The following is a 12,500-nucleotide window of genomic DNA, read 5'->3' as shown; positions in this document are numbered from 1 at the left end:
AACAACATTTTACATTTACATTCGACTCATTGGTTCATCTCAGACTTGACTTTCTCATAAAAAAAGTTTCTTATACTGAAAAAAGATTGGCATGCATTCACTTGTAACCTAAAATTAGTGAGAACAATAGAACAAAACACCAGTGTGTTAAATTAAGCTAAAGGTCAACGGCTCAAATCGAAAGAGACTTCAGAAAGCAATTGCGTCATATTCCCGAGCTGAGTCGGGTCGTCTTTTGCTCTTTTCTTACAGGACGTCACTTTTTTATGTTTGCAACGGAAGTAAAGTTTTTTCCGGTGGTCGAGAAAGTCGTGTTGCAAAAACTCAGTAGAGAGATTCAGCAGTGCGCGGTTTACTGACGGCAAAGGCAAACGTCAAAATGAAATTTGCTTTCAGCCAAGGATCAAAGACTCTTGTTTTGGTTTTGCTCATTCTTGCCTTTTATCTACAGATAACTTAGGATAAAAGAATTTTCATGCTTCCATGACAAGAAGAAGCATGCCGTTTGCCTTTCCACGTAAGGGGGTGCTAAGTCTCTTGACGATTAGTCAGGTCGTGAGCAACACTTCAGTGTGTGCGAGCAGAACCCTTTAATTTATAGCGAAGTTCCGACAACCCTCTTTTGCTCTGACAATTACAAATGATTGGACTTCATCTCAGTTTTGGATAAAGACGATAGGCCCCGTCTCACAACACCACCCACCGGTGGCTCAGTTGGTTGAGCATCGGGCTGCCATGCGAGAGGTCGTGAGTTCGACTCCGGCCGGACCAACGTTGACTCAGGGTTTTTAATAAATAACTGAGGAGAAAGTTCTACCTTTGTAATTACATCCGCAAATGATTGGACTTTCGAGTCTTCTCGGATAAGGACTATAAACCGTAGGCCCCGTCTCACAAATATCTTCCATGTTCATTGGTTCCCTGTGGGACGTTAAAGAAGAACCCACACACTATTCGCGTCAGTCCCTTGCAGCGCGATTATAAGTTAGAGCTCTGCATTTCATTTCGGCCCAGTTCGCGTTAGAATCCTCTTGCAACATTACTGTGTTATGGCTGACGCGCAAGCTCTAGTTGAAGCTCCTGTTTCCGTCGCTCAAGCCCTGGTTCAAGTGCCTCCGGTTGCCGCAGCTAATGTTGAGAATCCTCAGCAAAATCAAGCTCCTTTGCAGGTGTAATTAGTGCTCGTTTTACTGCGTGGTTTTTCCCTGGCTGGTGTTCGATCTTTCGCCTTTCCCTCCCCTTTGTCGTCCACGTGGCTGCTTGTTTGCACCATTTTTTGATAGTTTTTGTCCCCTCGTTTTTATTTTATCTTTTGTACGCCTATGTTTCGCTTAGGCCGATTTGGCTGTTTTGCTCGGTTCTTGTCCCCTTTTGCACACCTTTTATTTATCGTGTCACTGTGCTTCGCCTCGCAAACACCGGGTTTCTGTAGTGCTTTCTTTTTGGCTCCCTTCTCCCTTGCACACGCTTTATTTGTTATTTGAGTGTGATTCGCCTCGCAAACACCGGGTTTGTGTAGTGCTTCTTTATTCCGTTCCCTTCCCGTTGGCACACGTTTTATTTCTTATGTAAGTGTGCTTCGCCTCTCAAACACCGGTTTTGTTTAGTGCTTCTTTATTCCGTTCCCTTGCCGTTTGCACACGTTTTATTTGTTATATGAGTCTGCTTTGCCTCGCAAACTTCGGTTTTGTTTAGTGCTTCTCTCTTTAGTGCTTCTTTTGCACACGTTTGTTTGTTTGCCGGTGCGCTTCGCCTCGCAAACCATATGTTGCACAGTGCTGTCTTTCCTTCGCCTCTTTGGGATTTTGTGCGCTTATCCGATCTCTGTACTTTATGGTAATTTTTTGTTTCGCGTATTTCGCCCTGCTAGCGTCGGGTTTGCTCGGTGCATTCCCTCCCTTCCCTATTACTTGTATGATTTCTTTGTTTCTTTCCTTTCCGCTATCTTGTGTTTTCGAATATTTTGCCTCTCAACGGATTTTTGTTTAGTCCTTTTCTAGCTGTCTTTTCGCTGCCTCGCGTACTTTATTAGTTTGTTTAATGCGTTCTTCCTTCGCCTCGCAAACAATGGTTTTGTGTAGTACTTTCCTCTCCCCCTTTATTTTAACTTCCGCGTGCCTATTTGGTTTTATTGTTTTCAAGAGTTATTTGTTTCCCAGCTTTGCCGGGCGTATTTTTGGCCTTTGTCCAGTGCTATTCCCCTGACGCCTATTTAGTTCATTGTTTTTGTTTTTCACGCCTTAGATTTTTGTTACTTCCTGGTCTTCATGTTTTTTGCCCTTGTCTCCCCTCGTTTTGCTTCTATTTTGGGGTTCTGTCAATTGTTTTGTCTTCGTGTTCCCTCCGCGTTTTGCGGCATCTTTTGTTTCTGTCATAATGTAATTTTTTCTCGCACTGTTTTCTCTTTTTTACGTTTCTTCTTTTACATTTTTGGCCGCCATTTATGCATTCGGTCAATGGTAGCCTGGAAGGATGTATAATGCCCTCATCGGATTACCGACGCTCAGGCTGCCATCCCTTGGGTGGGTTCTTGCGTCTTTTTTTCCCTTCTGCGTGACATTTTCCCACTCGAGGGCTAGCAGCCTGTAGATATTTTTATTCACGCCCTCCCTGGCGAAACTTTGCACAGCTTTAGAGCCAGCTTTGCCATCACTTTAGCCCTTTCGGGTAGTTAGCTTGCAGACATTATGGAGCATGTTGGTTGGCGCCACGCTTCCACAGCTTCTCACTATTTGTAAGTTGCGCAGGTTTTACGTCCCGGAGGTCCTTCAGAGTTATTATCTCGTCACGACTCTTCTGCTCAAGCCCTGGCAGACTCTTACACTGACTTGAGCAGCCTCCTCCATTTCACTATCTCTTTTCCCACCGGCGTTTCGCCTTAGTTTGAGTTTTGGCTGGTTGGGAGTTTTTCTAGTTTTAGTGTGGGATCTGATGTGTGTGATGTTTAAGTATTGGCGTTCTTCTAGGGTCTTCAGGCCGTATTTAACGTTGGGCTTTTTAGTGCGGGAACATATCTCCGTCTCTTATTAGCGAGCGTGAAAGGGACTGTCGCAAATAGTATGCTATTCGCTTCGATGCAGTCCCTTGCAGCGCGAGTATAAATAAGAGCTCTGCATTTCATTTCGGCCCAATTCCAGTTAGAATCCTTCGGTTATCATCAACTGTGGCATGTCTCTTTATTTCACGCTCTCCATTTTTCGCCTCCGCGCTTTTCGCTCCCCCCCCCCCCCCCTTCCGCCCTTACCCCTTCCTTTTTCTTATCCAACTCACAAAGCGCGGGAACATATCTCCGTCTCTTATTAGCGAGCGTGAAAGGGACTGTCACATATAGTGTGCTATTGGAGAAGAGTAGGGGATGAAGTTCCCGGTGTTGTGGCTGTCCTCTGTGAGTATATGGGTGGGTGGGTATAGCAGGTCCACATCAGCTGAACAGCTGCCAATACCTCAACCAGCTCAAACAAATAAATAACAAACAAACAAACTGCAACGTTCATAAAATCTATGAGACCACACAGTAGTTCTATGTAAAATAAAGTGGACGTATTGTTTGGGGTTGGTTACCTTGTGATATTACCTTCTTTTTTGTCGATGATGATCAGGGGCCGGTTCCTGGAAGGAGGAATAAGTTATACCGGATATAACAGTTATTCGAGGGATAAATCTGCTATTCTAACACAACAGAATTTATTCTGGGGATAAAGGTATTCCTAGAATAAGGCTTATTTATCCCTGGAATAGAGTTATTACACCTTTCAGGAACCGGCCCCAGAAGGGCAAATGAAGATATACGTGGTATTTTGCAAAGTGAGATAACACATGATGTTATCTGGTAGGATATCGTATCATGACGTGAAAATCCAATCCGGCAACTACTGGACGTTTAAATGTGCTTCATCGATAGTCCAACATAATGCTGAAATCACGTTTTCTTCACTTAGAGACAATTGGACTTGACTGGAACGAGCTAAAAAAGACATTGAATCCGTCGTTTGACTGGCAGGCAGCTGTTCAAGAAGCCCTTAAAAGTCGTAACTCTTTGGAAGAAGTATGTTAACTTTGGCTCCCAGAGTTATTTCTATTTATTTATTTGTTAATTCCCCTTTTAAATTAAAGTGACTTTGGTTCAAGTTCTTATATCGGATGCCGGATTTCTTATTCCAGATTCCGTTTCCACATTCCGGATGCCGGATTCCTGATTTTAGGCAAACCCCAGCTGATACCGTTGGATGAAACATGTTGACTTCCGAATGTGTCATTAATTTTGTAGGCAGTTTGATTTTCGGCGCGAGGTCAGAACTTTCCAGCTAATCACAAGCGTTGCATGAGAAGTTATTGCACATGGGATTAAGGATAGTCACTCGTGCAAGCAAGATCGTATTTGAGAACTCTTCTAAAATATAGCATGATCTGTGAAAATGCCGCTACATCAGTGCACCTAGTACTGGAGTTGCAGGCTCCCGGTTATGGGCAGCTGTCTGAACAGAGTTCAAGATTTTTTTCATTTCCAAAGGACACCAATTTTTTTCTGTGTCGGCCTGACCGGCAATTTTGATGCGACAAAAGCTTTTCAAGTTGTGACTCAAAATGCTTGACAAGTGGTACACTGGGCTATCTTTCCTGCAACGTCTCTCGCCCTCGATGAGTACGTGGTCACAGAAACAAAACAAAAAAAAACGTCTTAAGAAGTAGAACGACTTCTATTTCTCACAATGATTACTGCAACAAGAAAAAATTGCGAGAAATTACTGTCTCGGGACAATTCCCTGTGCAATTCGTTTGTGGCGCAACGAAACTGAAAGACAAGTCCCCCGAAAAATTGCGAACTGTAACATGGGCGTAAGGGATGTATGATGTATCAATTAGAGTGAGAAATTGTGTTAATTAAAGTTGGTTTCTGGGTCATCCATTTTTCCGGAATTATTAAGAAGCTTTGGGTGCGATCCAAAATGTGCACACCCTTTAAGAGCGAGTTTATCGTGTCTTGATGTTACAGTGATTATCCAAACTACTACATCTCATCGACCGAGAGTAATTATTGTGATTTCTTAGATATTTACGCTGACTTGTTGCTGATTAACCTCTTTTTCAGGCGATAAATCAGGGGAGTATCTTTGCTCTTCGTTATGAGTTGTGCGACAATCTGCCCAGATCACCGGATATCACGGATAGAGATCCCAGACGGAAGATGTGGGACTTTTTCTCTCCCATTGCTTTGTTTGCATTTGCCAAACGGCGCAAGGAACTGGTGCCCGTGGCCATTCAAATGGATTTCAAGCCAGGTTCATATTTTATCTTGTTTACCTTCAGTAATTCGCATAGGTACGGAAACACCCCAGACATGGGTGCATGGTTAACGTAAACGGGCATATGGCAGGCCCCTGCCTAACCCTAACCCCTGCCAACTTATAAAATAAAGAATACCAGCACAAGAACATGACGGTTCGGCCGGGTGTCATCTTTTGCCAATTATTATTGACGTTTGAGTTAGAATATGTAGCAGTCTCATTGTGGAAATGAACGCTTGTGTGTTAAAGTTGGTCTTTCCAACTTATCTACACATTTTTTTTTGGATGTTTCAGTGTTCCTAACCCCCCTCCCCCCCACCCTGCACCTCCTCCCTCCCTACCCAACTTTGGGTAACTTAGGTATTTGGGGCAGCAAGAGAAATTTGGGCAAAGCCAGTTTTTAAAGAAGTTTCCATGTTTTTTTTTTCCGAAGAGGTAGATAGTCGGCGTGTGCGCGGATTACGCTTAATTAGTAGTAAGAGGACAGGCCATCTGCAAATATAAATCTCCTTATTCTCTTATTTACATTATAGCGATTCTTTGACACGAGGATTACGGCAAAATGAAAGCAAAACTTTGTCGTGAATTTTCTATGATAAAAACGTGTTCAGAAATCTAAAATCTACGTTAACAGCACACACCAGGCGTACTCCTGAGTATCTGCCAAGTTTAATTTTCCTCCGGCCGCGCTTCGATATTAATTCAGCCATTCGATGAGGGGCAGTCTCGTGCTTCTCAAGTTGCTTCGTTCATGCTCAAAAAGAATTCAAGGGAATTCTGCAATTCCATGACAAGAGAAGACTCCCGATTTTCATTTCATAGTTTTTTTTATAAGTGTTTGGCCACCCAGCAAAATACCGCATCTATTAAAGTTTTTAGCTTTCAAAACTTGCCCAAATTGTATCGGTAGATCCTGGAATTCGTTCACAGAAAGGCCAGAGAGACAACTCCACTCGTTAACCGCCATGTTTACAACAGCGCATTTTAGGCGTCTCAGTCTGCATGAAAGTATCTCTTAGACGCGCACGGTTCTTACGTTACGTTTATGCCGGCTGTAGAATCAACTGAAATGTCAATTCCTGCTAAAAACCATGCAGCATCTTAATTTTGTTGGTAGGCTAGGTATCGGAGAGCCAGAACATTTAGGTATGCGCTGACGGAATGTTTCAAAAAGAGACAAAAAGGCATTACCTCCAGACATGGCGCTGGAGCGTCGTACCAAACGAGTCATCCCGGGATTTCGGCCCGTGCGATCGCTTTTGGACGCAGTTGGCCCTTCGCTGCTTTCTGCTACCGACCTCCCCTCCCGGTACGGCATTGAGGGAGAGATACGTCGGCCCCTAAATCGTATGAGACAAATCATACGCCTACTCACAGCTCCAAACCGCCCAAACCAATTTAACCTATAAATTCGATGGCTTAAATATACAAGGGAAAAGTCATTTAATCTGTCATATGGTAAACATTGAAGTCGCAGATTACAAAGTGTGCGCACGCGCCCTGCTAAAGCTAACATACATACATGCATGCATAGACTTTATTTAATCTCCAATTTCAGAATAACTACACTGAACTATTATCTTCGAGACATTACATTACATCTAAAATACATAGCATATACAGATAGATACTAAATACATAATATATATTAATCAAAAAGAAAAGCCGCTGTACAAAATGCGGCCCTGGATTCTCTTTTTAAACTAGTAAACTCATAGGTACGGATAAAATCAGGTAGCGCATTCCGCAACTTAGCTGATACGTAAGAAAAAAGAGAACTAAGACCATAACTGGTTGTTCCAGGTTTATTGAGGGACAGAATGTAACTTCCGCTAAGATCATGTATAAGAATAGTAAGGGAGAGAAAACGTGTTTTCATACAACCAGGAAAACCCTTTAAAAAAACAAACAAACCTACTAAGTAATATGAGGAAATTTTGAATGCGCTTATTGCACAGACATGTAGTAGTTTGCCTTCCTACATGATTGTTTCAGAAATGCTGGAGAGACAATGCACGAGAATGATATACTTCATGTTTCCACAGTTTTCTAATGTGGCACATATCCTTGCAGTAATACCTGCTACATCGTTTTCTGCAGAACGATCATTCAGTGCGTTGCACAGATTGGAAACTTAACCTTGCAGCAACATGGTAGCCTGCGTAGCGGCCCAAAGAGGGACTGGGGAGGAGGGAAGGACAGGGAGGGCCTGCAACCATCCCCATCTCTTTCCCTACCGCCCCCTAATTAATATGCATTTTATCAGCCAATCAAAAGTGAGCAAAAGCTATGTATATTTCGACCTGTCATATTACAAAAATCCGCGTCAAGCACTAGTTTTATAATAATGCGCTTATGAAAATGAGCACACAGCTAGAAAAGGACCAGGGCCCGGTTGTTCGAAAGCCGAGTAGCTTAATCCAGGATTAGCGTAAACTCTTGTTCAAGTTTTTTAACTTTTTGGTGAAAGTTAATTTTGCTTATTTTTGTTTTTCAAGATTGACTTCTTCTAATGTAAAGTTTTGCCGAATATCAGCGTTGAACAGCATTTAGGAGTATAGAAATTAACTCCTCGGTTAATTTTTAATCTGGGATTACCGTTAATCGGCTTTTGAACAACCGGGCCCAGAAAGGAAAACAACCCAAATGAAGTATGCCGTCTGAGTGGGATAAGCCTTAGAGTAAAATATGGTTCAGCTGCATTTAAAAGTTCATTCGACCTGTTCAGCTTTTCGAATTATGCAAAAATCAACTAGTTTTAGAAGATACAAAGTCTGTCTAATACTGGAAATTTCAAAGATCGACTACAGAGTGCGGGGTATTCTATAGTCGTTTCCTCAACACCTTATTCCTGTCCTAGTATCAATTGTGTGAGACTCGTCCACGATACAACCAATGAATCGTTTGGAAAACTCGACCTTGTTCTTAATGTATTCGAGAAACTTGTTGTCGATGGCGTTTTCGGCTGACGAAAATATCACTTGGTCGTTCTCAAGTCTTCAAAATTCTCTAACTTTTCACTCAGATTGCATGCTGACAAACCCAAGGCTTCAATGTTGACAATTTGATCTTTGGTAATACTTACAAAAGGTGGTATCACTAGCAAAATCGACTTCTTTTAAGGCGGCTTCTTCGCTAAGTGATCCTGAACAAGAACTAGCATTTGAAAAATGAAGCTTTTTCCGTTTCCAGTCGCTAATACTGCCTCAAGGGAAAGCTGTCGTATCATGGCTTCACGTTGCTCCTTTTTTAGAATTAAAGTCAAAACCGTTTTCTGTTAGAATTTTTAGAATTCCATCTAGATTCGCCTCAAAACAATCATCTTCCAAGTCCGCCATTTTGTTCATGAAATAGACAAGTACCGCGGTTGTACCACGGTCTGTCCCTCATAGGAAAGGTTAGCCAATCAGAATTAAGCATTCATACATTGAACGCGAGTAGGAAAAGAGATGGAAGTTCGTTGAAGGCCTCCTCCTTCCCTCCTCCCCAGTTCCCCTTTGGGCCGCTGCGCAGGCTACACCATTAGGCAACAACGTGTCGGTAACATTAAAAGGGCATATGCCAACTCTGTAGTCAACAATGACATGGATCGTATCATTATATCTTCGGTAGTCGAAATGGCAGAGACAGCCATTTCTTTTGATGTTTTTTTATGAGCTCATATGTGATAGATTCAGATGTAAGTATATTTTCACTTCATACACAGGCCTATGTTAGTGCATCGTACGACCCTCGTTTCTTTTCGACTGTTCGCAAAAATTTGGGCAACTTGCGAGAATTTGGGGGACAGATGGTTAGCCACGCCACCTAGCAAAAAATTGCCCGTACGCCTATGAACCTGAGCACCATAAAAATGTATTTTACACTAACTTGTTCCCATTTCTCTTCGAAAAATCAGTAACGGTTGACAAAACTGGCAAGCGTTTGGCCGAGGTTGTGAGAGACATTGGTCTATGAGATGACGTCACAAACCAGTTCCAATTCCAGTGCAAAGCAGCTATTTCTGTCTAAAAATCTCTCGATACTTTTAAAACCCTGTTGAAAATAAAGGATTTTTTTTTCCCTAAGCCTAGTTACCTAGATGAAAATTTGGTGTCCGTGAGGTCGCACCCGTCGAAAGTGTATTTTGCATTCAGCCAATTGTATTTTGTACTTGGCATGCAGACGACTTTCTGATTGGTGGAAAGTGCAATTGGCTGGACCAGTGATCCAGCCGTGTTGTGCGGGGAGGAACGAGGGCGCACAAAACGGCTGGTCTATCGAGCCTATAAGTGGTAGTGGTAAAGAGAAACTAAATACCTGTTCTTAAGGAACATTGTTTTTTCCTTAGACTCAGCGGTGTACACCCCAAATGATGGAGATTTGTGGATGCTTGCCAAACTCAATGTTCAAATCACAGATTTAGGATATGCACAAATTGTGGAGCACCTTGGAAGGGTAGGCAGTTTCCTATAGTCTGCTGACTCAGGTATAAAAACTTGACTTTCCCCCTTTTTCCTCTTGCTCTTTTTTTCTGTTGATTCATCGGATTAAGGATGGCCGTGAGGTAACGCAAACGAACGAGTCCTGAGCTCGTACGTGGCCTGAGATTTGTCAATCTCAATCTTGCTCCAAGGGGTTTTTCTCCAGGTACTCCGGTTTTCCCCCCTCAGCAAAATCGACTCTCCCAGCTTAGCTTAGCTTAGCTTAGATTAGCTTAGCAGCATAGCTTCTTCGGTTCGACCCCGTCGAGCTGTGCCCTGCGCAATCCGGTCTCTCCAAGAAAGGGACATAAGCAAGCCAGATAACGCTTTTGTTTTAATCGCGATAGTTCCACTTTAAGAAAACTGTTAATCTAAAACTTAATATCATAGTTTCCTTAACAGTAATCAGTTAAAGAGAAATTTGTTTATTTACCTTTTTCCTCGATGTCAACGTTTATAGATCCATTTTTTGATGGAACCATTTTGTGTCAGCTTGAAGCGAACTTTGTCAGTTCAGCATCCACTAAACCAACTTCTTAAGTACCACTGCAGAGAAATTCTTGTACCAAACACCTTTGGAGTGCCTAACCTACTCGGAGAGGGAAAGTTAATGGATTTGTTGTTTGCTTGTGGAAACGATGGAGCTTACAGAATGCTTCGAGAGTCATATCCCTTAACGTCGTGGGAGATAACAGATTACAGAAACAACATTAAGGTGAGTTACCAAAACACTTTGACGTTCTTAGCTGATGTGAAAGGCCCATTAAGGGAGCAGGGATTGCGCCGTTGTCAGAGCACTAAAAGGGAGCTTTAGCAACGACGACGAGAACGGCAACGAGAACGTCATCTAAAAACATAAATTCGCGCTTTTGCAATCACTTCGACTATTCCAAGCTTTTTAATGTGACAAAGGTGTAGCAGTCCCTCTGGAATGAAACCGTTATGAGCGGCCCTTAATTTAGGGGAGAAAATGAAAATTTATCCTCAAGTGCTGACGTACTCCATAAAACCTCAAACTTGGCTATTTCACGTTGTTGCTTTGCTGACGACGGCAAAGAAATGGACAAAAGTGAAAAACGCACGTGCAGACCGTGCAAAGCTAGTGTTTTTGCCTACTAAATATGCAAATTTGTGACGCTCTCGTTGCCGTCGCCGTTGTCGTTGCTAAAGCTCCCCAAAGAGAAAACAGGCGTTGAGGAACAGGCGTGGCTCAGATGGTTAGTGCGCGGCTTTCGGCGCAAGAGGTTCCCGGTTCGATTCTCGGTGATTTCAACGTCAATTTCGACTTTCCTCTGATCCGTTTATAAAACAGAGCACGGACAGAGGGAGGGGGTAAAGGCCGCACCGTTGGCTTCCATTGAGACCAGTTTCGTAACTGAAGGAACTACCGACGTTAAATAATGTGCCTTTAGCACTCGCCACCCAACGAATGTGGCCCGGGTGTTCGATTCCCAGACTTATCGTTACATGTTACAATAGGCCTCATCACGGTTTTGGAAGCCATCTTGACGATGCAGGTATTTTTTTACAGGTCACAGGTCAGGTTTACAGGTCACTGTCTTAACGTAACATGGAGGATGTAAACTGCAACGTTGCAGGTTGCAGATTAGAGTCGCAGGTCACTGTTTCACCACTGCTGAAACAACCCAAAACTTTACTAATGCTCACATTAGGACAAAAAAAATAATATTTAAGCCTAAGGCCTAAGGTTAACATTTTTGTAAAGGTTTGGGTTGTTTTAGTTATAGTAAATCGATGACCTGCGACCTGCACTTTGCACCCTCCGGTCTGAACATCACTAGAAACACCCCTACCCATTTCTAATGTAACCTTAGGCCTAAAATTAGGCCGAGGGTTAGCATTAATAAAGGGTTAGGGTTGTTTTATCATTGTTACAACAGTGACCTGTAAACCTGACCTGTGACCTGTAAAAAAACATCTACCGATTTTGATGAGTAGGCAAACGTGTCCGGAATAACAATATTTCTATATATGGGAATCTGCGTTAAAATAACTTGAGAAAACCTTGAATGTAGATAAATTTGTTAATGGTAAACTGTAGTTGCTAACCAAAGGATTTTAATGACAAAATTTGAGAATCCTACCATAACTAGAATTTGCCCAGTGAAATTTTAAATTTCCCTCACATTTGTCACAGACGCATGTCTGACTGAGAGTAAATTTCAAGCGATTCTATGGCAAAATTAGCAACTAAAGTTTATCATTCACAAATTTTTCTACATTCAAGTTTTTCTTAAGTTATTTCCACGTAGATTCCCGTTGAAACTCTGTTATTTCGACACGTTTGCCAACCCGTCAAGATGGCTTCCAAAACCGTGATAAGACCTATTAGTCTGATTAGTGCCCCATTGTTAACTGCAGTTCACTCTAAAAAAAGTTAATAACTTCTAAGAGCTGGAACAAATGATTAAGTTACGAGAAAGGTGTTTCAGCGAGTGTCGTTAAACCAATATCGCAGAAGAAGTCTTAGCCACTCACAAAAAGATAGTTAAATCGGAGAGAACAAGAAGCAAAATTAATATACGTATACAAATCCCTGTAAGATTTGGTTTTCTTCAAATAATTATAAATTAGATTTAAATTAAAGTATAAAATTATTATTATTATTATAATTTTCTTTCCTCGGATGTCTCATGGTGGTTTATCTATCATAAAGATAGACCACTAACACCAGGAGTCTCCCTCTCACTCTTCACGGACAATATGTTGGTTCTTTACAACGTCCCACTAG

The 12,500-nt window shown here is 42.1% G+C and overlaps 1 protein-coding gene across 1 annotated transcript in view; it reads left to right on the top strand.

The window, feature by feature from the left end:
* The window catches only part of LOC138060460 (allene oxide synthase-lipoxygenase protein-like), a 29,031-nt gene that overhangs the window by 7,492 nt on the left and 9,039 nt on the right, over positions 1–12,500 (top strand). Inside the window, exons 6-9 of the mRNA XM_068906255.1 lie at positions 3,939–4,045; positions 5,090–5,279; positions 9,616–9,722; positions 10,209–10,463. Coding sequence (XP_068762356.1) covers positions 3,939–4,045; positions 5,090–5,279; positions 9,616–9,722; positions 10,209–10,463 — 659 coding nt within the window. The remainder of the gene's footprint in view (positions 1–3,938; positions 4,046–5,089; positions 5,280–9,615; positions 9,723–10,208; positions 10,464–12,500) is intronic.

Source organism: Montipora capricornis, chromosome 8 (assembly GCF_036669925.1).
Source record: "Montipora capricornis isolate CH-2021 chromosome 8, ASM3666992v2, whole genome shotgun sequence".
Taxonomy (NCBI): domain Eukaryota; kingdom Metazoa; phylum Cnidaria; class Anthozoa; order Scleractinia; family Acroporidae; genus Montipora; species Montipora capricornis.
This window is presented reverse-complemented; position numbering and strand designations above follow the sequence as displayed.